The sequence below is a fragment of the Chrysochloris asiatica genome, unplaced genomic scaffold (assembly GCF_000296735.1).
Source record: "Chrysochloris asiatica unplaced genomic scaffold, ChrAsi1.0 scaffold00118, whole genome shotgun sequence".
Lineage (NCBI taxonomy): Eukaryota > Metazoa > Chordata > Mammalia > Afrosoricida > Chrysochloridae > Chrysochloris > Chrysochloris asiatica.
In genome coordinates, this window is record NW_006408636.1 from 6,572,444 (window position 1) to 6,596,912 (window position 24,469).

A 24,469-nucleotide genomic window follows, 5' to 3' on the forward strand; every position below is an offset into this window, starting at 1 on the left:
CTTACAAGCTTTCAAGAGGGAAGCTAGATTCATAGGGCATGGAGGATGGTAGTATCTCCACTGAGTAATATACAATCTGTCTAGGCGGGGCTGATGAAATGAAATCCAGATGGATCTCTTGTGATACAACAGTGAATATTTGTTATCTGGACTGCTTGTGAGGGATGGAATTGTAAAGGTAGACTTTTTTAGCAAGGAAGGGAGTGATTAACTTTTCAGCCTAAGAGTTGGGGTCCCTGGGGCCATCAAGGGAGAAGAGCGGAGAGCGGGACTCTACCCAGAGAAGCAGTGATGCCTGAGATGGAAGCAGAGACAATGGCGTGGAGAGATGGAGCTGTTGGGGACTTTAGACACAGGGAGGGAGAGGGGCTGTGTGCTGATGCCCAGGGGGCATGCTTGTAGTGTGTACCCTTTGGATGGTTGATGATGCATGGAGGGGATTGTAACCATAGCAATGAAATGATATACTATAGGATGAATGTAAAACGACTGTTCTCCCATGTAAACTATCACATAATTCACAATAAACATTAAGAAAAAAAAGTGAATCTTTCCTTTTTAACCCTTTAAAGAGGTCTCTTGAAACAGATTTACCCAATGCAATAAGTATACTGTTTGATTTCTTGACTGCTGCTTCCATGAGTGTTGATTGTGGATCAAGTAAAATAAAATCTTTGATAATGACCTGGAGAAACAGAGCAGCTGAGGACTTTAGACTCATGGAGGGATAGGGGAGGTATGCTGGCAGCCCGGAGGCAGGCTTGCAGGGTGTATCCTTTGGCCGTTTGAATGATTGCATATTCCTGAGTGCTTTGGTGCACATCCAAAACAACAACAAAAACAACAGAGGGAATAGAAGCAAACACTGTTGAATGATGAAACATGCAAGGGAATGTAATCATTGCAATGATGTCCCCCCATGTAAACTATCACTCAGTTCACAATGAAAACTTTATAAAAAATGTTTTTAATTAAATCGCTGACAAATTAAAAATATAAAGAGGAAAAAAAAATTAGTAAACATTAATACAACTGAAATGAAAATCAAAAGAAAACCCACAAAGAACCTGATAAGAAAAAGATAAATAATCCAATTTTTAAATGGGCAAAGTGTATGAACAGACACTTCACCAAAGAAGACATTCAGGTGACCAACAAACGTATGAAGAAATGCTCATGATTTAGAGAGATGCAGATCAAAACAACCATTAGACACCATTTCAAACCAGCATTAACCACAAAGTTTAAAAAAAAAAATCTGGAAAGACTGGAACCCTCATACACTGCTAGTGAGACTGTAAAATGGTGTGACCACTTTGGATAATGGTATGGAAAACGGAAATAGAAATGCCATATGACCCAGCAATCCTTCTACTAGGTATATATCCTAGAGAAATAAGAGGCATGTCATGGGTAGATATTCGCAGACCCATGTTTACTGCAGCATTATTCACAATAGCAAAAGGTTGGAAATAACTTAAGTGGGCACTACCTTGGTGGTAATGACTGTATGCCATGGAGTCGGTTCTAATTCATAGCAACTCTGTATAGGGTTTCCAAGGTTGTAAATCCTTATGGGAACAGACAGCTTCATCTCTTTCCTGTTGAGTGGCTGGTGGATTCAAATTGCTGACTTTGCAGTTAGCGGGCAAATGTATAGCCACCAGAGCTCCTTAAACAAACTATGTTACACACATACAATGGAATACTATGCAACCTTAAAGAATAATGATGAATCTGTGAAACATCTCATAACTTGGATGAACCTCTTAATATGGTGGACATTATCCTGAGGGAAGTACGTCAATCACAGTGGCCTCATATTGTATGAGGCCACTGTTATAAAAAGTCAAGAAAGGGTTTTCACAGTAAAAGAAACATTCTTTGATGGTTATCAGGGGTCGGAGGGGAAGGAGGGTAAAATACAAACTAGATGATAAGTGCATACTAACTTCGGTGAAGAGGAAGGCAACAAAAAAAATTGAGGCAGGGGAAGGCAGTAGGAGAAGTGCAAAATTTAAAGGCAACAGATATGTTGTTGTTATGTGCTGTGGAGTCGGTTCTGACTCATAGCAACCCTGTACAGGGTTTCTGAGGCTGTAAATCTTTATGGGAGCAGAAAGCCTCATCTTTCTCCCCTGGAACAGCTGGTAGTTTCAAACTGCTGACCATGAGATTAGCAGCCCGATTCGTAACCACTACCAGAGCTCCTTAAAGGCAACAGATACAAATACTGTTATATACACAATCCTGCAATAATGGTGATCTAGGAGTCCTGGTGTGGTGCTGCGGGTTAATGCACCTGACTGCAAAGGCGTTTGAACTGCAAGGTTGGTAGTTCAAGCTTACCAGCTGCTCCTCGGGAACCCTAACAGGGTCGCTATGGGTCAGAACAGACTCAACAGCACATAACAACAACAACATGAGTGTATACATGGATAGACATATAGGCTAAATGGATATGAGAGGGAGAGTGGGACTATATATACAACTATATATACATTTGAAAGAGGATAGTTCTACATGTGTAAATACACCTATGCTGCATGCAAAGTTTTGAAACTTCTTAAACATAACTAAACACCTTGAAAGAATAAGTCATAGGACCTGGGAGTTCAGTACCATGGTCTTGGGGGACATCAAGGTCAATTGGCATAACATAGTCTACAAATTAGTGTTCTACATTCTACTTTGTTGAGTAGGAACTTAGAACTCATGAGTGGCCATCAAAAGTGCAATTATTGGTCTCATCCTTGTTGGGGGATGAGACTCAAAGACACATGGAAACAATTAGTCCAATGGACTACTGAACCAGGAGAACATCAGCTTTCACAACCCAAAGGCCAGAACAATTTGATGATGGCCAGCTACCATTACCATCGGCTCTCAAAGGGGACCACATTAGAAGGCCCTGGGTAGAGTGGGAGAAAAAGATAGAACAAAACTCAAAATCCTAAGAAAGACCATGCTTGCTATTTGAAAAGAGACTGATGGAACCCCTGTGACTATTACCCTTAGTCACCCATGTGACTCAATTCCCAGTCAAATAGTGTTGTTGTTGTTGTTAGGTGTCATTGAGTTGGTACCAACTCTTAGCAACCTTATGTACAGCAGAACGAAACACTGCCTGATCCTGGGCCAACCTCACTATCGTTGCCATGCTTGAGGCCATTGATTATGCCACTTTGTCAATCCATCTCGCTGGAGGTCTTCCTCTTTTTCTCTGACCGTCCACGCAACCAAACTTGATATCCTTCTCCAGCGACTGGTCCCTCCAGACAATATGTTCGAAGTATGAGAGAAGCCAAATAGTAAACAGGTCTATAAGGTGATCAGTAACACTAGGGAGGTACACACACCTTAGAATAATCAACAATTTGAGATCAAAAGGGCAGCAGTTACCCAAGAACACATTTCAGAAGGGTTAGAAAAGAAGGAGGAATGGAAGCAGAAAACACAGGGAGGAAATAGGATAAGTGGTTACATTGTGGGGATTGCAATCATAAAATAAAATTTGTTCAATTTCTTGAATGGAAAACTGACTTACTCCACTCAATCTACAATAAAAAGTTAAAAAAGAAAGAAAGAAAAGAAAACTCATTGCTGTCAAGTTGATTCTGACTCATAGCCACCCTTTGGATTGCCCCATTGTATCTTCAAGGTTTCTTGACAGAAGTAGATTGCCACATCTTTCTTCCACAGAGATGCTAGTGGGTTCAAATCTTTAGCTTTAAAGAACCAACTGTGAAACCAGTTCAAATACCTATTTGTTTCTGGTTTCTGACTTGAGAGGAAGATAAAGTGAAACTAATAATTTTACATACAAATGTTTTAAGTGCAATGATTCTGTTAAGATTTTTGAAGCTTTATAGAGTATATTATCAACCCCAAACAAAGCCAAAGAAACTGGCATCAGCTGCAGCCCACCACTTTTCTGAACACTGGCTTACACTAGGGACTCCTGGTGTAGCACTGTAGGATAAATAATGACAGTTCAAATCTACCAGATGCTCCTTGAAAACCCTGTATAAGGTGACTATGAGTCGGAATCGACTCAACAGCACATAATATCAGGGTACTCTGGCGATTTAAGGTGCCACAATATACATGGAATACCTGTGTCCCTCTAGTAAAGAAGCTGAGAAATGATCTGACTTCCTGAGGGCCTGAGCTGAGCAAGGTTGGAAAACAATCATAGAGCTGGAATCAGTGAGGACACCTTTCTTCATGGGCCTGGTCATTCACCACCAATATATTCTGTCTTTTAAGAAAGTTAAATTTGATTTTCAAGCATGTAGTTTTTAACTCTTGTCAATCCTTTTAAGATCGAAATTATAACAAGCATAGAAAGCTCACTTGGCTGGGGCAAGGACACCTTCTTTCCCCTAATACAAGCCCAGAGGTGACTTCACTCTTAATGAGTAAGCTAGGAGTATTTTCTAATTACAGCCACTCTTTTGTTTTACTCACTCATTCAGATACACAGAGATGAAGAAAAATGGTACCTACCTTCAAACATTTCCCAGCATAGTTGAAATCCTAGGCATACACACAAATATTTACAGGACAGTATTTTTAAAATGGTATCTTAGGAGCATAGACAGAGTGTTGTGGGAGCACAGAGAAGGAGCCAGTAGTTCTCCCTGAGGAAGTGAGGCAACACATCACAAAGAAAGCAGTATTTGGCCTGGACTTTGAAGGATAAACAAAGAAAAGGAGGAAGGACATTCCAGCAAAGAGAACAGCTTCTTCAAAAAAGCATGAAAAAGCATGGCATATTTTGGGGAAAAACAAGTAGATTTACTAGAGTGTAGGGCATGTATATGGAGTCCTGGTGTGATGCTGTAGAATATGCACTGGACTGCTAACCACAAGATTAGTGGTTCAAACCCAGCAGCCTTGCTTTAGAAACCTTATACAGGGTTGGAACTGACTCTACAGCACTTAACAACAACAAAGGCATGCATTTGGTAGGGAGCAGCTCTCGGTTGTATTGTTATCTATCCAATGGATGGGCACTGAGAGAACACAATTGCTAATGGCAATGTAAGGCAACTATCTAGGCTAGGCACTGTAGGATAAGCACTGGATTGCTAACTACAAGGTTGGCAGTTCAAACCCACCAGCCACTTCTCAGAAACCCTATACAGGGTTGTTATAAGTCAGAACTGGCTCAGTTGCACTTAATAACAACAACAAAAGCTCTGAAGTTACAAGTCAGAGATTCTAATGCTTCTAGAAAGAACCCAGATCATAGCCTAGCCCTGCTATCTTGTGCATAGGTCATTGGTGTTAATGGTGGTTGGGTGCCATGAAGTCAGTCATAGTAACCCGGTATAGGGTTTCCAAGGCTGTAAATCTTTAGGGGAGCAGACAGCCTCCTCTTTCTCTCAGGCTAGTAGATTCAAACTGCTAACTTTATGGTTAACAACCCAACAAGTAACCCACTACGTCAATATGGTCAGTATTACTATGACCGAAAGTGATTTAGAAACTATTTAAATAGATTCAAGCAGATTTTTCTCATGGACACAGTAAATACTCAGATGCCTAAAGAGGTTAATTGAATTGTTCACTTAATTTTAACCCACTAATGGAATTTCTTCTTCCCACAACTCTCTCTCTTTCTTTAATTCTCTCTCTCTCTCTCTCTCTGTCTCTCTCTGTCTCTCTCTCTCTCTCTCTCTCTCTCTCTCACACACACACACACACACACACACACACACATACACACACACTCTCTCACTTTTATTCATTCACTTTTGTTTCTTGTTTCAAATTTGGACTTAGCTAAAAGTTAGGGAAGTGGCCCTTTCATAATGTTTAGCTTTGAAAGGAATGTATCTATTTTTCATCTAAAACTATAATACAAAATAATCTGGGCTTTTGCATCATTGAAGTACTCTTTTAAAGTAAAGAAATCTGGAGAAAAAATTCAAACCTCTAAAAGTCATCCTCTTGGTCCATGTGGTACATATGTGGTGCTCTAGGATAAGCAATAAACTGCTAACTGCAAGGTTGGCAGCTCGAACCTACCAGCTGCTCCTTGGAAGCCCTATTATACAGGGTCGCTATGAGTTGGAACAAACTTGATGGCACTTGACAATAACAACAAACTCTCTGGGTCCAAATTTAATAAGTATGTAAGTATGAGCATACTTGCCTAAACCTGGCTGCTGAGGAGCACAAAGGACCAGCTGCAATACTGGATCACAGCAGGAGATTTTTACCAAGTGACTTCTAACATTTTCATAAGTAACCATTCTCTGTTTACACTGCAACCATTATTCACTTTGACTGGAGGAGTTTCTGGCTGTAACTCTTCTAAAATTACATTAGCAAACACAGAAGACTGCATTCTTGGAGCTGAAGTTATGCTACTCACAGAACATCCTTTAGCTTGAAAATCACTGTTAAGCTTGGAAATGCTGGGATACAGGGCAACCTAACCTTTGTATCTACCCCACCCAGAAAATAGTTAAGGAAAAGCAAACTTTACCACCAGGATAAATAAGCTTCCTAATTATCAAGGTTAGGTCAGTCCCCTTTATGGAACCTCAGTCTTGAAAGGAAATTTAGAGAGATTACCTTATTTCACAGATGGAGAAACTAAAGCTCAAGGAGAGGAATGAATTTGCCCAAAATGCATTTATGACAGAGCTGGGGCTTACATCCTTACCTCTTGACTACAGATTCCATGTTCTTTCCACAAGTTGTAATGGAAACTTGGCATCGAATAAACCTGATTTAGAAAGCTGCCCAAATCTGAAGGTTTTCCTGTTCAATGTCTTGAACTAAGCTAGATCTAGGAACTGGACAGATCCAGTCTACTACTGCAAAGTGTGGGGGAGAACTCTAAAACCTCATGCCTTTGGGTCTTTATGGATACAGGGAAGGACTTTCCATGGAAAAGATACACTTTGGACCTTCCTTTACTTTCTCACTGAAAAAGGGGCCTCACAATGACCCAATTATTTCATTCCAAATGCAGATGTGGTTAGACATGGACACCTGGCTTCTTGAGTGGTATTGCCATGAGAATTTGGTTTCTTGAACATGTGATATTATTACTAAAGGAAAACCTGATAAATCAGGACAGAATTCTCCTGTCAAAACATCTGGGGAACAGATCATCTGAGTCAGTAAGATGGTTTTTAAGTGAAACTTGAGAAAGTTGTATGTAAAACTAAGAAAGTAACACAGATAGAGATACTGATGGAATCTGGTAAAAGGCTTCCTGGTATGTCTACAAAATTGCAAGAACATGGTGCAAAGAGGAAGAAGATAACTACCTATGACTACCTTTGGTGTTTTAGAGCAGAGGAAATAAACAGGAAGAGCTGAGGTTCTGGTTTTAGACCACAGTTATGGCTAAATTAAACTTAACTAAATCCAAGTAGTAATATTGGAGGGGTTGGAATATAGGAAGAAGAGAACTAAGATGGTTCTGGATGGACACCAAGTAGGAAGGAAGGAAGTTACTGGCTTGATAAATTATTCATTTAAGAAGAGAGTCTCACCAGATGGATTCACTGGTGAGTCTACCAAACAATCAGGGAAGAGCTGTCACCAATTATACTCAAATTATTCCAGAATATAGAAGAGGATGGAAAACTTCCTAATACTTTTTATGAAGCAAGCATAACCCTCATACCAAAAACAGGGAAGGACATCACTAAGAAAGAAAATTATAGGTTAATATTCCTCATGAACATAGATGTAAAAATTCTCAATAAAATTCTAGCCAACAGAATCCAGCACCACATCAAAAAAATAATACATCATGCCCAAGTGGGTTCCAAAAAGGGATGCAAGGATGGTTCAACATTAGAAAAACAATCAATGTAATCCACCATGTAAATAAGAAAAAGGACAAGAATCAAATGATCATATTGATTGATGCAGAAAAAGCATTTGACAAAAATCTAACATCCATTCCTGATAAAAACACTCAACAAAGTAAGAATCGAAGGGAAATTCCTCAACATAATTAAGAGCATATATACAAAACCAACAGCCTACATCACTTTCAATGGAGAGAAACTTAAAGCCTTCCCTCTCCGAACGGGAACCAGACAAGGATGCCCTTTGTCACCACTCCTTTTCAATATTGTTTTGGAAGTCTTAGCCAGAGCTATATGGCAAGATAGGGAAATTAAAGGCATCCAAATTGGCAAAGAGGAAATAATACTCTCTCTATTTACAGATGATATGATCCTATACATAGATAACCCCCAAAGACTCAGTAAAAAAGCTACTAGACATCATTGGAAGATTCAGCAAAGTGGCAGGGTATAAGATCAACATATAAAAATCAGTTGTATTCCTCTATAGTAACAATGGCAATGATAAAAAGGACATTAGGAAAGCAATACCATTTACAATAGCTGCCGAAAGGATGAAATATTTAAGAATAAACATAACCAGAAAAACAAAGGACCTATACAAAGAAAATTACAAAACACTACTACAAGAAACCAAAACAGACTTACAAAAGTGGAACAGCATACCATGTTGCTGCATAGGAAGACTCAACATCATGAAAATGTCAATACTACCCAAAGCAATTTACACATATAATGCAATCCCAATCCAGATTCCAGTGATATTCTTCAAAGAGATAGAAAAGACAATTACAAACTTTATATGGAAAGGAAGGAGACCCAGGATAAGCAAAGCACTGCTTAAGAACAAGAACAAGGTTGGAAACCACTCACTCCCCAATTTCAAAATCTACTACATGGCTACAGTGGTCAAAACAGCTTGGTATTGGTACAATGAAAGATTTGTTGATCAATGGAACAAAATTGAGAATCCAGAAATTAACCCATCCACATACAGCCAACTGATTTTCAACAAAGTGCCTACGTATGTTAAATGGGGAACAGACAGTCTCTTTAACAGATGGTGCTGGCAGAACTGGAAAGTGATAAGCAAAAGATTAAAACAAGACATTTAACTCACACCCTATAAAAAAAACCAACTCAGCATGAATTAAAGACCTAAATGTGAATCCCAAAATTATGAAAGTCATCAATGAAAAACTAGGGACAAATGTGAGGGCTCTAATACAAGGAATACATAGACTACCAAATATTTTGAAAAGTACACACACAAAAGTTGACAAACTAGATGTTTGGGACATACTAAAAATTAAAAACTTATGTGCATCAGAAGACTTCACCGGAAGAGTAAAAAGGGAACCCACAGACTGGGAAAAAGTCTTTTGCAACAACACATCAGACAAGGGACTTATTTCTAAATTATATAGGAAAATACAACACCTCTACAAGAAAAAGACAAATAACCCAATTTAAAAATGGGCACAAGACATGAACAGATACTTCACCAAGGAAGAGATCCAGGCAGTCAACAAATAGATGAAGAAATGTTCACGATCACTAGCCATTAGAGAGGTGCAAATCAAAACAACAATGAGATATCATCTCACACCAGCAGTAACAGCAAAGATCAAAAAAGTAGAGGACAATAAATGCTGGCAAGAGTGCGGATAAACTGGGACCCTCCTACATTGTTGGTGGGATTGCAAAGTGGTCCAGTCTCTCTGAAAGCAATATGGTGCTTCCTCAGAAGGCTGGAAATAGAAATACCTTATGATCCAGCAATTCTTCTATTTGGTATTTACCCACAAGAAATACGAGCCATAACACGAGTAGATATATGTACACCAATGTTCATAGCAGCACTATTTACAATAGCCAAAAGATGGAGACAGCCTAAATGCCCATCAATTGAAGAATGGATAAACAAACTGTGGTACATACATACACACAATGGAATCCTATGCTACCTTGAAGAACAACAAGGAAGCTGTAAGCCACCGCATAACATGGATGAAACTTAAGGACATTATGCTGAGTGTAATTAGTCACAAAAGGAGAAATTCTGCATAGGACCATTATTGTAAAAGACTAAGAAAAAGAACCCACACTAAAAGGGGAATATATATATATATATATATATATTTGCTATATTTGCTGATCACCAGGATGTATGGGATGAGAGGAGGGGAGGCAGGGAGGGGAAGATAGAGCTCAGGGTAGGGAATAGACACCCAGATAGCTTGGGTGCAGGGGAGGGGGGATGCGGCAAAGCAGACAATACATAAGAAGGGGGAGGGGAATGGAAGAACAAGGCTGATGGGAGAACAGTTAGGCAGGTTCGCATGGGCTAAGTGGGACAGAGGTAAATGGTGAGGTATGCACAACCTTGGAACAACAGGGCTCCAGGATACAGGGATTGAGGCATGGTTTGAAGGGGTAAAAGAGGGGAATAATGTTAATATTCTTGGCTGTCTTTTGAATCTTGGTTTTCCTTGCCTACCATTGTAAAATAGATACTTGAGGGGGGGTGGGGTGGGAAGAGAAACAAATAGCCAGAAACATCACTACAGAAAGCTTGTAAGTCCATCTTCAACCTACAACTGCTTGGAATACCTTAAATGGGGCTAGAAGTTGCCCAGTGAAAGAGGCTTCCTGTGGAGCCTTTACATTGCACAAGACCATCGGTGGAATCCAGAACCCCGTCCAGAATCGTCTGAGGTAGGACGTTTCCACTGGAAAGGATGAGTACACCAGTCTGGAGCGGCTGGAAGAATAGAAGACATTTCATGAAAGAAAGACCGGCAGGAAAAATCCAAAACAATAAAGGCAGACTGATTGATGACTACAAGAACAAGTAAGCTGTTCACCCAGGAGTTATAAAGGCAAGTGGTCAGGACCCCTCAGAGCAAACCCCCTTCCAAGACTGAGATTCAAGGGGAATACATGAGCAGGCATGTGATCTGGCTGGTGACCACGTTGGTCACCGATAAGAGGAAGAGGGGGGAAAAATAGCAATGAAGTGGCCAGCAATGTCCAACCACATTCAATAGACCCCTGTGAACCTGTGTGGAAACCTTGATGGCCAGCAGTATGGCAAGACCCGGGGACTCCTGGGCCCAGAAGCAGTGACATGGCCACAGAGGACTAGAGTGGAGAGTGAAGTGTCCAGCTGATATAAAGTGCGGGGTGATGCACAAGTGCACCCATACTTGCAGATAGTACCCACTTGACCTGGCTTCGATGGCTGGATGATCAGAACTTGACTAGAAGAAGAAAGAAGGAAGGGGGGAGAGTAACCTGCTACAATTCGATTAACTTTACCTATACTTATGGATGTAGTAGCTCAAAAAAGGGAACAAATCTTTACAGTGAGGATCACCTCCACCCCTCAATACACAGAGTTGACATGGATGGGCAACTTAGACATTGGCTACACAAATTGGGGAGGGGGGAGCTATTAAGGCAAAAAGTGACTGGCTTACAAGCTTTCAAGAGGGAGCCTAGTCCCTGATGGGGTGGGGGAAGGTAGACTCACCACTGAATGATTTCCAATCCAGGCTGGCGAAAGGAAATGGGGATAAGATTCTTATGGTACAATAGTGAATAATTGCCATCAGGACTGACTGTGAGGGTAAGAAATATAGAGGTAGATGTTTTTTGACAAAAGGAGGGGAGTGATTGATTTTGCAGCCTAGGAGCAGAGGTCCCTGGGACCATCAAGTGATAAGCATGGAGAACGGGACCCTACCTAGAGAGGCAGTGATGCCAGGGATGGAGACAGAGACGATGTCATGGACAGATAGCGTGGCTGGGGACACTGGACTCAGGGAGGGAGAAGGGCTGTGTGCTGGTGGCCGTGGGGCAGACCTGTGTCATGTACCCTTTGATTATTTGATGATGCATGGAGGGGATTGTAATCATTGCAGTGAAACAAAATACGATAGGATGAGTGTAAAGCTGATGTTCTCCCATGTAAAGCCCACAATAAAAACTTATATATATAAAAAAAGAATAGGGCCTCAGCAAATATTGTGAAATTAAGATTTTCTTGCAAAATGAAATATTCTATCATGGTTACAGGAGGGTGGGGACTTGGGGAGAAAGAACTATTCTTGGCAAGAGGGTTGCTGTTGTTAAGTGCCCTCAAATCAGTTTCGGCTCAACTCATAGCAACCCTGTATATGGTTTCTGAGGAGTGATTGGTGGATTTGAACCACCGACCTTGTGGTTCAAACTGGCATTGTAGTCAAGTGTTTATCCTACAGTGCCACACCAGGACTCCAGGGCTAGAAGGTAGACACATGTTAACATGGATGACGGGGTAGGTCATATACAACAAGAGGGAGGTTGACAGAGGAAATACAAAGGTAGCAGGAGACACAGGGAGGAGTGCAAGAGTTAAAGGAAATAAGAGGGCAATACTGTTAACTGTTGGTACATGGAGAGGATTGCAAAGATTATAATGAAGCAAAGTATATCATTTGCTGAATGTGAAACTTACAGATGATCTGTTCTGTAAACCTTCACTTGTTTCACAATAAAAGGTTGAAAAAAAAATAAAAAAGAATAGAGCCTCTGATAAAAGATTCTGGGAGCTGGATTATTTAACCTATAGAAAAGGAGATTGGTAGGTGACAGAGCTCTGATAGCATAGTGGTTATGAGTCAGGCTGCTAACCTCAAGGTCAGCAGTTCAAAACTACCACCCGTTCCATGGAAGAAAGATGAGGCTTTCTACTCCCATAAAGATTTACAGCCTCAAAACCCTATTCAGGCAGAACAAACAAGATAGCGGATAGGGTGGAAGTGCAGTGAGGAGCTCCATCAGCAACAAGATGGTCCAGAACTCTGAACCACTTATAAAGGAATATTTAGAAAGTTGGAAGGTTTACAGCCAGTGGAATTTGTAACAGAAGAAAGACATACAGTGATTTCTAATCCAAGGTGATCAGCTGCTTTCTGAGTGGTCATATTGGGTGAGACTGAGCTGGGGAAGGATCAGAGCAGCCACGGATGCCTGACAGAACCGCACAGATAAAGGTGTGGACATTATTTTTTTTCATATCTGTTTATTGGCCTCTCGCTGTCTGTGCACCTCCTTCCTGGTGACTAGAGAGGGTGTCTGAGCGAGTGGACACCCCACCCCCACCCCTGGAGAGTTCTACTATGCATGCACACAGATCTCAAATTTTAAAGTGACAGTTTCCACTTAAAACAAAACGGCAGTGCAAAATGGCCACAGCTGGCCCTCAACTGTTTATCACTAGGAAAAAGGCCTGAACAGGGATTGTGGAGCAGGACAGGAAGACTAAAAAGGAAACAGGTTGAATAAATCCTGACTTACGTCATAACGACCAACAGTGGCATCTTGAAAGTTCTCAGGAAGAAGAGTGAAAATGGAAGCTTTCTTGATCACATCGATCTGGAGGCAATCAGAAAACATAAAAAATACCAAAACACACACCCATGTAAGTTTTAGGGCCACAGCTAACCACTGAATATTCCCAAAAACCAGAAACAGATGATCATATAAGCACATGTCCAGAAACAAGATAAAGTGACTGAGACAAATGAGCTGGAGGTATAACTACACACCATACTGCAAGGAAGGCAGGCTTTAGAAATGCTTGAGAAGGAATTCAGAAAAATGATTATAAAATGTATCAAAATACTTTACAATGGAGTTGAGAAAAATAAGGAAGAAGTCAGGAAAGTGCTACAGGAACAAACAAATAAGATAGATACAGCACTGGAAACAATTCAAAACCTACAGAAAGAGATCCAAATGGTTAATTATAGAATATCAGAAATGGACAATACACTGAAAGCGCAAAGGAGTAGAATTGGAGAGATGGAAGCCAGAACTAGTGAGATGGAAAATAAATCTCTCAATACCACTAAGATAGAAGTACAAACAGAAAAAAGGATAAAAAATCTGAAGAAGATATAAGATTCATGTAGGTTAACATGAAGAGGAATAACTTAAGACTTATCAGCAGGCCAGAACAGGTAGACTCACACAAGACCACAAAAGAGATAGTTGAAGAACTTCTGGAAGAAAATTTCCCTAACATCCTGAAAAGTGAAAAGATAAGCATCCAAGAAGCTCAACGAACCCCAGGAAGGATAGACCCTAAAAGAAAAACACCAAGACATATAATAATCAAGCTCTCCAAAATCAAAGATAAGGACAGAATCCTGAAGGTACTAGAGAAAAGAGAAGTGTAACATACAAAGGCAAGCAAATCAGATTAAGCTCGGATTTCTCAACAGAATCCGTGCAGGCAAGAAGGCAATACGGAGACATATAAAAAAAACCCTGAAAGAAAAAATAACTGCCAATCAAGAATCCTCTACCCAGCAAAGCTGTGAATTAAATATGACAGTGTAATCAAAGCATTCTAGGATAAACAGGAGCTAAGGGATTTTGCCAAAGCCAACCCTGCAAGGAAAAACATCTAAAAGGGAGTTTTGTGGACAGAGAACCAACAAGAACAGACAACAACCAGAGACTGACATACGTGGCAGCATCACCCAGAAGTCAATCGACAAATGGAAGAGTCAAGAACATAATAAAACTATAAGAACAAATTCAGAGGCTCTGGGAGGTCAGTCTTTGATCAAAACAATTACAATGTGAAAGAAGGTAAACACAGAAGAACAGAGATCTAGATGATGGGAAGATCAGGTAAACTGCAGGATAAAATATACTGTCTTAAATGGAGGGAAATTTTAAAGGAATATAAAGTAACCACAATGGTGGGGTTGGGGCTGGGGGTTTTGGGGGAGGTGGAGGGAGGCAACGGTAGAGCACAGGATAAAGGCAGACACATCATAGTTCAGGTATTGGGGAGGGCAATACAAGAAGGGCAAGGTGGTGGAAGAACAAGGTAGATAGGTGAACACTGAGACAGGTTTGCATGGGCTAAGCGGGACAGAGGTAAATAGTGATGCATGCTTAACCTTGGAACAATAGGGGTCTGTGATACAGTGATCTAGACATCATTTGAAGAGGGGAAATAATACTAAGATGCTTGACTGTCTTATGAATATTGGGTTCTCTTGCCTACTATTGTAAAATAGACACTTGAGTGGGATAGAAAGGAATGTTGGGAAACATGATTATAGAAAACTTATAAGCCTGTCTTCAGCCTATAACTGATTGGAATACTTAAAAGGGGTTCTAGAACTTGCCCAGTGAAACAGGCTTCTTGAGGAGTCTTTGCAGAGTGTAGGACATTAGGTGGAATCCTGAGTCCCATTCAGAACCTTCTGAGGTGGGACATTACTACTAGAAAGGACAAGCAGACCAGCCTGGAACAGCTAGAGTGACAGAAGATACATCTTCAAAGAAAGATCATCAGGAAAAACCTAAAACAAAAATGGCAGTATGGCTGGCTACTGTAAGAAGAATAAGCAAGGTGTTCACCAGGAAGCCATCAAGGCAAACAATCAAGTTTCTTCAGGACAAACCCCGACCGCCACCCCCAAGACTGAAACTAAAAGGGAACACATGAGCAGACATGTAAGCTTGCTGGCGAGCACATTGGTCTACTGCTGAGTGGAAGAGGGAGAAAGGCAGCAGTGAAGAAATGGGCTGAGTTCAACCACGGTCCATTGACTCCCATTGACATGGAGATGAGAGAGAGAAGAAGAAGTGCTGCTGGTCCAATGTATGGTGAGACCTGAGGACACCTGAGCCCATGGACAAGGACATAACCACAGAGGGCTAGAGCTAAGAATGAAGCATCCGGCTGATATGAAATGAGAGGAGACACACAAGGACACCCAAATTTGCAGATAGTACCCATTATACAGGGTCGCTATGAGTTGGAATCGACTCCACGGCACATAACAACAACAACCCATTTGACCTAGCCTTGATAGCTAATCAGAACTCGACTAGAGGAAGATTAAAAAAACAAAAACCAATTTTTGATAAAGTAAACAAGGGTAAATTGCTACAATTTGATGAATTTGACCTATATTCATGGAGGTAGTAACTCTAAATACCAAGAGAGAGGGAAGGAGTCTTCACATCAAGTACACAGGGTATAGAGGGACAGGCAACTTAGACATTGGCTACCTAAAATGAAAGGAGCTCTGGTAGCGTAGTGGTTACGAATCGGGCTGCGAACCTTAAGGTCAGCGGTTCGAAACTACCAGCTGCTCCGCGGGAGAAAGATGAGGCTTTCTACTCCCGTAAGGATTTACACCCTCGGAAACCCTGTACAGGGTCGCTATGGGTCGGACCCGACTCGATGGCACTTAACAACAACAACAACCTAAAATGAGGGGGTGATAAAGGCATGAAGTGACTGGCTTGCAAGGTTTCAAGAGGGAGTTTAATTTAAGAGTGTGTGGGGGAACAAAGAGTCCCCACTGAATAGTTGTCATCTTGTCTAGATAGGTCTGGTTAAAAGAGATGGGGATAAGATTCTTATGATTCAATAGTGAATAATTGTTTTCATAACTAATTGTGACTGTCACAATTGTAAAGGTAGAAGTTCTGTAACAAAAATGGGGAAGTAGTTAATCTGACAGTACAGAAACAAAGGATTCTAGGACCATCAAGGGAAAAGAGCACAATCAGAATGCGGGACCTTATCCAGAGAAGCAGTGACACCAGAGATGGAGGCAGAGATGGGGACATGGAGAGGAGGAGTGGCTGAGGAGCCTCGATTCATGGGAAAAGATGGACAAAGAGATGGTGGCCATGAGGCAGATTTGCAGAATGTGCCCTTTGGTGGTATAAATTATTATATATGCCTGAGTGTTGTTGGTTGTTTTGTTTTTTATTTTTTCTTAAAGAGCTAAAGTGAATAGAGAGATATACTGTTAACTGATGGTACATGGAGGGGAATGTAATCATTGCAATGAAATATGTTGTATGATTTGTTGGGTTTTTTTTTAAAAAAAAAGAACATTTCAAGATGTTGTCTGTGATAGGATAATATCCATAAGCCTACAAGGAAGATCAGTTAATACTAAAGGGATATATTCAAGGTCATATTTTACTCTGGAGGACTTGTTTTAATCTTTTTCAGTTCAGCTTGAACTAACTTAAGAGCAAATGATGGTCTGTTCCACAGCCTGTCCTTGACCTGTCTATGAGTAATGATATTGAGCTCTCCCACCATCTTTTCCCACAAATGTAGTCAATTGAATTCCTGTGTATTCCATCTGGTGGAATCCATATATTTAGTCACTTTTTTATGTTGTTTAAGAGGTATTTGCAGTGAATAAGTTACTGGTCTTACAAAAAAAACAAAAAAAAAACCCTATTCAGTGTCACTATGAATCAGAAATGACACCATGGCACACCACCACCATGTGCATGATACTTTATATCCACAAAGAGCAGCATAAGAGCTTAAACTGACATAGGAGGGATTTCCATGTCACTTTCTAACAGTGAGGGTTGATAAACATCTGAACATATCACCAACGAAATTCGCAGTTTATTTTCCAGAGATCTTTTAAAATAGGGTTTAAAGAGGCTAGCCGATAAAGCAAAACCTGCTACCTCTTCCTCAGTTCTTCATTTCTCTCTACTCTCTGCCTCTACTTCCTCCTCCTTTTCCTCTCTCTCTCTCTCCCTCTTCTTATTCCTCTCCCTCTCCTTCTGTCTGTGTGAATGCCTCTCCATTCCAAAACTCCTTCCCATTCCTAGTTCCCAACTAGCACGACCTCCATCCCAACTCCCACTTCCTTTACATCCTGACTCCTGTAGAAAACCATCCTGGAGTTGATGAGAGGAGCACAGCAGAACCTTTAGGAATGTGATCCTAAGGTCAGGCTACCCTTCTAGTCTCTTCTTGTTATCCACATCAAGTCTACTATGTTGTTGTTGTTAAGTGCCATCGAGTCGGGTCCGACCCATAGCGACCCTGTACAGGGTTTCCGAGGGTGTAAATCTTTACGGGAGTAGAAAGCCTCATCTTTCTCCCGCGGAGCGGCTGGTAGTTTCGAACCGCTGACCTTAAGGTTCGCAGCCCGATTCGTAACCACTACGCTACCAGAGCTCCCTCAAGTCTACTATACTGGACAGTAAACAGAAATTACATTCTTCAACAATAGCTCAATTAAACACTCACACACAGATAAAGTGACCCATACACTAGGCTGCTCAGTAGTTCTCATTCTTTAAACTCAGTTGAAATGTAACTTCCTTTTTGAAGTCTTCCCTAGCCTCTTCAGACTTTGTCCTTTTTGCAATACAACACTTCTACTATATTGCAACTGTATCTGTTTCCTTACTAGACTGTTAGTCTCTTGAGGGCTATTTATTTCTAAATCCTAAAATCTAGCTCAGTAAATGCTTACTGTGTGAGAGTAGGAAGGGTGTAAGTGTGTGTGTGTGTGTGTGTGTGTGTGAGAGAGAGAGAGAGAGAGAGAGAGAGAGAGAGAGAGAGAGAGAGAAGTATGATAACAGCAGGAATTCTCACAGGGCAGACCTTGTGTCATGGGGAGTCTGTAGAACCCCTAACAGGATACTCCTGGCAGTAAACAAATACAAATATTCTAAAAATCTTGCTTTTCAGGAAAGAAGGCAGGGCCTCCTGGGCCCAACGGCCCCCCAGGACCCCCAGGACCTCCAGGACCCCAGGGACCCCCTGGGATTCCAGGGATTCCTGGAATTCCAGGAACAACTGTCATGGGACCACCTGGTCCTCCCGGTCCTCCTGGTCCTCAAGGACCCCCTGGTCTCCAGGGACCTTCTGGTGAGTTCCTCTGTCTCTCTACTCCCCTAGGCACCTTACAAGCAGGTGTGTATGATCCTGAAAGCAGTATCAAATGGTAGTGACTGGGTTGGTGGTCAGATTTCCTAGCCTAGTATAATTTCTGTATCAAAGAATGAGAAATTGAACAACCTGTCAAGAAATTGTACCAACCTGTCAAGAATAGGCCACCTGTCATTGTCCCATCTCAAACCTTCCATCATAATTCCTCCCTGACTGTAGACTTCCCTATTGTGGACCTGTACATGCCAGTAAACTCAGATAAGCCAGATACAGAGGCTCTGAGGGCTCACTGAAGTTCTGTGGAGGGAGGATTTAGTTTGCTCTGATCCCAAGCATCTAGCTCCTCATGCTGATGTCTACATGAAAATAGGGTGGGCTAGGGAGGGGGGAATATTGGAGATTGGACAAATTGACAAGCCCTAGAACAGTTTCATCCCATGAACTCTGAATTACCCTTCTCAAAGAAGTAGACAAGGAGTCATTGGGTTGGAAGGAGTTGGAAACTTATGAGTCACTCGGGCTGTGCATAAAGCAAACCCAGGCACCAAACCTGTCTTGTCTAAGAACCAAGTGCTTCTTACTCTAAATCCTTATCCCCATCACATTGCCCATTCAAATATCATTTCATCCCTTCGCATCTTTCCTCTTGAGCCCAGAAGGGCATCCAACAAGTTTGAAAGCAGAGCCAAACCTGCCTAATTGGAGTTAACAGAAGTCGAACTGCCTGGGCTTGTGTCAGTTGTTATTTCTTTCCACTGCTACACTCCTGTATCTTAGGGCTTTAAATAAATGGACTATTTACAACTAATTTCTCTAGGTCCAAGAATTTTGCATCAGAACTCCTTCAACTCTTCAATTCTAGTCAGTGCCTCCATGGCCATTAGCACAAGAGATGGAGTTAGGGATTTTTTTCATTCAGTCATTCTCATTTCACAAATATTCAGTACTGTCTGTGTACATTGGCAAAAGGCCAAATTTCCCCACTGGGTGCTAAGTCCACTAAAGATGCAGGTCAGTGGCAGGAAAGAAAAGAAAAGGGTATCTTCTTCCATCCCAGGGCAGTGTGTTGCTCTGTCTCTCCTCAAGTACTCTCTTAACTGGAGAGTAAGCTCAGACAGGGCTGCCTGCAGCAAGCAAGGCTCACTGCCACTGAGTTCCTAGGTGGAGAGAAAGGGAAGTAGAAAAAGCATGCCCTCTGATTGCCCTGTTCTATTTTGCAGGTGCTGCTGATAAAGCTGGAACTCGAGAAAACCAGGTTGGCTGGGGATTGCTTTCTTCCTGGGGAAGAAGGAAGGCTGTAGGCTAGAGCCACCTTTGAGCTTGCTCCCTATTTTTGTAAGAACACCCTGGAAGTTCTGAGGTTTTCCACTGATGACTAGGACTAGAAGAGATTTGCCCCAGGGCCTGCCTTCAGCTCAAGAACTGAGTCTTGCCAGGACCATTTTTCTTCACTTCTTACGAAACAGAGGGTCATGATATCCAAGAGCTGAAAGGAGCTGCCAGGCAGCCTATTCACCTAGGCCTCCGACTCCCAAACCACCGGAGACACCTTTTCCACACTCAGACCTCTTGGAATTAGGCACTTAGAAGCTTAAGAGCATGTCCTTGAAAAACAGCCAAGCAACTCCCAGCCAAACCCAGCCTGGGCTTCTATCTTAATAGCCTGAAGGGCTCCTCCATAGTCTTTGAGCTTCCTAAGTTGTCTCTATTGGCAGGTTCTACTGCTTTGCCTTGTCTCGTTTCAGCCTTCCTAGCTACAGCTGTTTGGCCACAGTGCGAAATCTACACAGCTGCACAGTGCCTAATAGTTTGCTGGGCAATTTTATATCCCATCACCTCATTTGATCTACAAATATCCCTTAAGGGAAGCCAGATAGAAATTATTTTAATTCCCATCTTACAGTTGGGCTCTGGTAGCATAGTGGTTATGAATCGGGCTGCGAACCTTAAGGCCAGCAGTTCGAAACTACCAGCCGCTCCGCGGGAGAAAGATGAGGCGTTCTGCTCCCGTAAAGATTTACAGCCTCGGAAACCCTGTACAGGGTCGCTATGGGTCGGATCCGACTTGACGGCACTTAACAACAACAACAACAACAACATTTCTACATTTGACTAGGTGTCCTGGTGTGACGCTGTAGGATAAGCAGTGGACTACCAGCCACAAAGTCTGCAGTTCAAACGGCCAGGGGCTCCTCAGAAACCCTATTGTTCTTAAGTGCTGTCGGTTGTGTGGGCTGTGACCCATAGTGACCCGGTATGGGGTTTCTGAGGAGCAGCTACCGATTCAACCTCACATAACAACAACACATAATTAAGAAGTGGCAGAGCTGCAAAATCATATTATCCTCTGGTAGAAATGTGTTCACTAGCATCCCAAGACAGGGAAGAGGGATCAGAATTTGAATACAAAAGGAGACTGGAAACCTGAAAACCTGTAACTAAGCAAGCAGCCATTATTCATTCACAGTGACTACTCTCTCCTTCTCATCCTCCCAGCCAGCTGTGGTACATCTACAGGGCCAAGGGTCAGCAATTCAAGTCAAGAATGGTAAGAGTCAAAATAGCTCTCTAAGAAGAACTACTCCCCTCCCTCACCCCCAGCCTCCAAATAATCACCCAGCCTCATTCCTCCCAAACCTGGGGGTACCCTTTGCATAAGGGGCCATTCATATTCTAGCCTGCTCTCTGCTGGCTGTCCTGAGTAATTGCTTGTGCCAAGACCAACACCCAAATTGAATTTAGAAGCTCTGATGGAGTTGAAAGAAACTTGAGACATCATCTAGCCCAGGGAATTGGGACGAGGGCAGGGGGTGGGGTGAGGTTACATCAGAGTCACCATGGGATATGCATAGTTTGATTAAAAACTTACATAATCCAAATTAAAGAAGGTAAAGCTATGTGAAATGAATTTTTTCTTGTCTGATGGGTCTGCACAGTCAATGAGAGGTGGGGTGCTTCTCTCTGGGATTGGGACCATGTTAGAATGAACCTTCAGGGGTTATGAGATGCTAGTGTCTACCAAAAAATAAATGTGCTTAATAAGGTGCAAAAACATTGATTTAATGTAATCCCTTCATTTAAAAGATGGGGAAACAGTCCCAGAGAGATTGAATAATACTATAATAAACCATACTACCTTATGAGCATTTGTATGGCACTTCAGAGTTTTCAACCTGCTTTATTTGTCTTGTATTTCCTTTGATCCTCACCACAACCCTAGGATGTAGGTATTACTTCCTTTTTATGGAGACAGAAACTAAAGCTCAGAGAGGTTAACTTGTCCAAGATTTCATAGCTATTTAAATGCAAGCACTGGGATTGAAAAGTACTGCTGTCTGGTTCTTCCCACTACACTATGCTACTCTAGTAATGTGTATATACACTCCACTGAATGGTTAGGTTTTTTTATTCACCAACATTAATTAAAGAACAGAGCTTTGAAATAATGTCAGGTTCCTAGGCTGGGCAAAACCTAAAATCTACGAACCTCCAGGAGCCTTGGGAATCTGCTAAGCAACATGCCAGATGCTTACAGAGTTTGGAACTGAAAGAAGGGGATGTGAGTGTGGAAACAGTAAGCGAAGGTTAAGAAACCTCCTACTTGGGGCTAGCTTCTAAGAGCCCAGTCAGTGCTGAACTGGCTGTTCTGAGCTTCCCTAATGATTGTGCTTAGCTACTCCCCTAACACGTGGGTGCCTGGCTAATAGCTTCAGAAATGAAAATAGAAAGAGAATGGCATCAGAACCCAAGCAGTCCTGTTGGGACAGGTGCCATGCATGGATCCCAGGGCACTGGGTGAGCCATGATCACCATCTGTCCAGGGAGGATTGAGACAGGCAGGAAATATATTTGTTTGGGTATCTGAATGGGTGGCCTCAGCATTTTATTCTGTGCCATCAGCTGCTGATTTTGCCACTATTACCTAATAACTCCTGATCTGGCGCTGTAGGATTAGCATTGGACTGTAAATCACAAGGTTGGCAGTTTAAACCCACCAGCTACTCCTTGGAAACTCTACACAGAGTTGCTATAAGAATGGACTTGACGGCACTTAACAACAACAACTTCATAAGATTGTTTCCAACTTCTTTGGGTCGATCCCTCGTAGTAGCCTGAACTGACCTTTTTAGTTCCACCAGGAACAGAAGTGAGGGAGTCTGGTGGGAAGATGTCACACAAAGCAGTCCTTAGAAGTGGGGGATTCAGGATACTCCTATCTATCACCTCTAGAAATGGTTACCTTTTCCAGAAGACCTGTTTCCTCACACCTCAGAGAGATAGGCCTCCTGAGATTGGCCAAGCATGGACATTTAAAACATAATTTCTTGAGTAAAAAAACTGGATGATTTAGAGGGGTAAAGGTCCCATGAGCTTGGACTCTCTCCTCTTATGGTCGAAAGAATATCTCTCTTGCTGAAGGATAGAAAGGGAAGTCTCCCCAACCCCACTTACCTCCAGAATCCATGCATGTTGGCTCCCACCATCCACCCAAGATAGTATGAGCCCCCCCCCATCCTTAACTGAGGTGGGGATCAGAGACAATAGCTTTGTCAAGGGTGTCTCAGCTGCCAGACCTCCTCCCCTATACTCCTGGATGATGCTAATGTGAAGTGTATTGCCCAGTCTTATAAAGATCCTCTCACCTATGGTGCCTTTATTGGTATGCACTCATTCTGGCTGCCACAGGATCCAAATCATCCCTCATCCCTTCAGATAGATTTTATTGTGTTGAATGACTTCACTAAGGGCCCAGGAAAGTTTTCCAGAAAGGAGAGGGTACAGAGAAGCCATAAAAAGGAATATTTTAAGGGGAGAGGATGAAACCCATGAACTTCTGAGATGGGAAAGATTGAGGAGCAACAGCTGGGAGGGTAAAATTGAATAATAAAACCTATCCTGGCACTCAGTGTCTGAATATTGCCAGTGGAAGGCCCCAGGACAACAAAGAAGACAGGACAGCATGCCCACTATCCTCTTACCACCAACCCCAAAATAATTCCAGCAAGAAGATATTGGTTAAAGATGGTTCCAGATGGAGGGGTCAGGAAAGGACAACTGCAGGCCTGGCAGCTGCTTTAGGAAACAAAACACTTATCTTGATCCACAATGTTGTTCTTAAAGCTGACCGTTTGGGCTGCCCTGGTTGTAGTGGGATGGAATGGGAGTTGTGTACTGTTTACTATTTCTTAATTTCTATTGCCCAGATCATTCTGACATGTACTGAGTGATTGCCCTTCTCTCATACTGAGATCTTTCAGGTGGAGTGCTCAATGACTGGTCTCGCATCACTATGAACCCCAAGGTGTTTAAGCTACATCCCCGCAGCGGGGAGCTGGAGGTACTGGTGGACGGCACCTACTTCATCTATAGTCAGGTAGAAGTGAGTACGGTCTTAGGCCTAACTCTTCTTATATCCTGAATGCAGATCCGGTGCAGACCACATAGGGGCACTGTGGAGCCAGCCAAAACCAGCCAATGGTTAACTTCCTGCTTTGGTGAAAGCAGCTGGATGGGCAGGACAGTACTGGGAGGGGGTTAAAAGGAGGAAAAAGAGAGGGGGTCAAATATCATTGAAAAACTGTGAAAAGAATCCCCTCCCATACATTGCTATCTATTCTTTCCTGCAGGACCCCAGGCCTTGTTTCCCCTCAGATTTGTTTGGTTCTACTGCCAAACTTGAACTCAGTTGCTTTTTTTGAAAGTCAACTCCTAGTTTGCTGAGAACCCCCTCCCTGCAACACTGATCGCTGAGGCATTATAACTTCATAACGTATAGTGCTCCTGCTCCTGAGGACTTTCTCTCCACCTCAAAAAGATTTCTGTCTTTCCTTCCTCTTTCTCCTCCCACCCCATCCCACCTTTTTTTTTTTTTTTTTTTTTT

General features: G+C 42.1%; 1 protein-coding gene across 4 annotated transcripts in view; it reads left to right on the forward strand.

Annotated features, from left to right (window-relative positions):
- The window catches only part of EDA (ectodysplasin A), a 1,043,344-nt gene that overhangs the window by 1,017,124 nt on the left and 1,751 nt on the right, over nt 1–24,469 (forward strand). The window contains exons 4-7 of one of the 4 annotated variants that reach the window (XM_006868512.1): nt 18,388–18,567; nt 19,809–19,843; nt 21,085–21,136; nt 23,838–23,968. In XM_006868512.1, coding sequence (XP_006868574.1) covers nt 18,388–18,567; nt 19,809–19,843; nt 21,085–21,136; nt 23,838–23,968 — 398 coding nt within the window. The remainder of the gene's footprint in view (nt 1–18,387; nt 18,568–19,808; nt 19,844–21,084; nt 21,137–23,837; nt 23,969–24,469) is intronic. The other 3 variants (XM_006868513.1, XM_006868515.1, XM_006868514.1) reach the window with 3 other exon arrangements.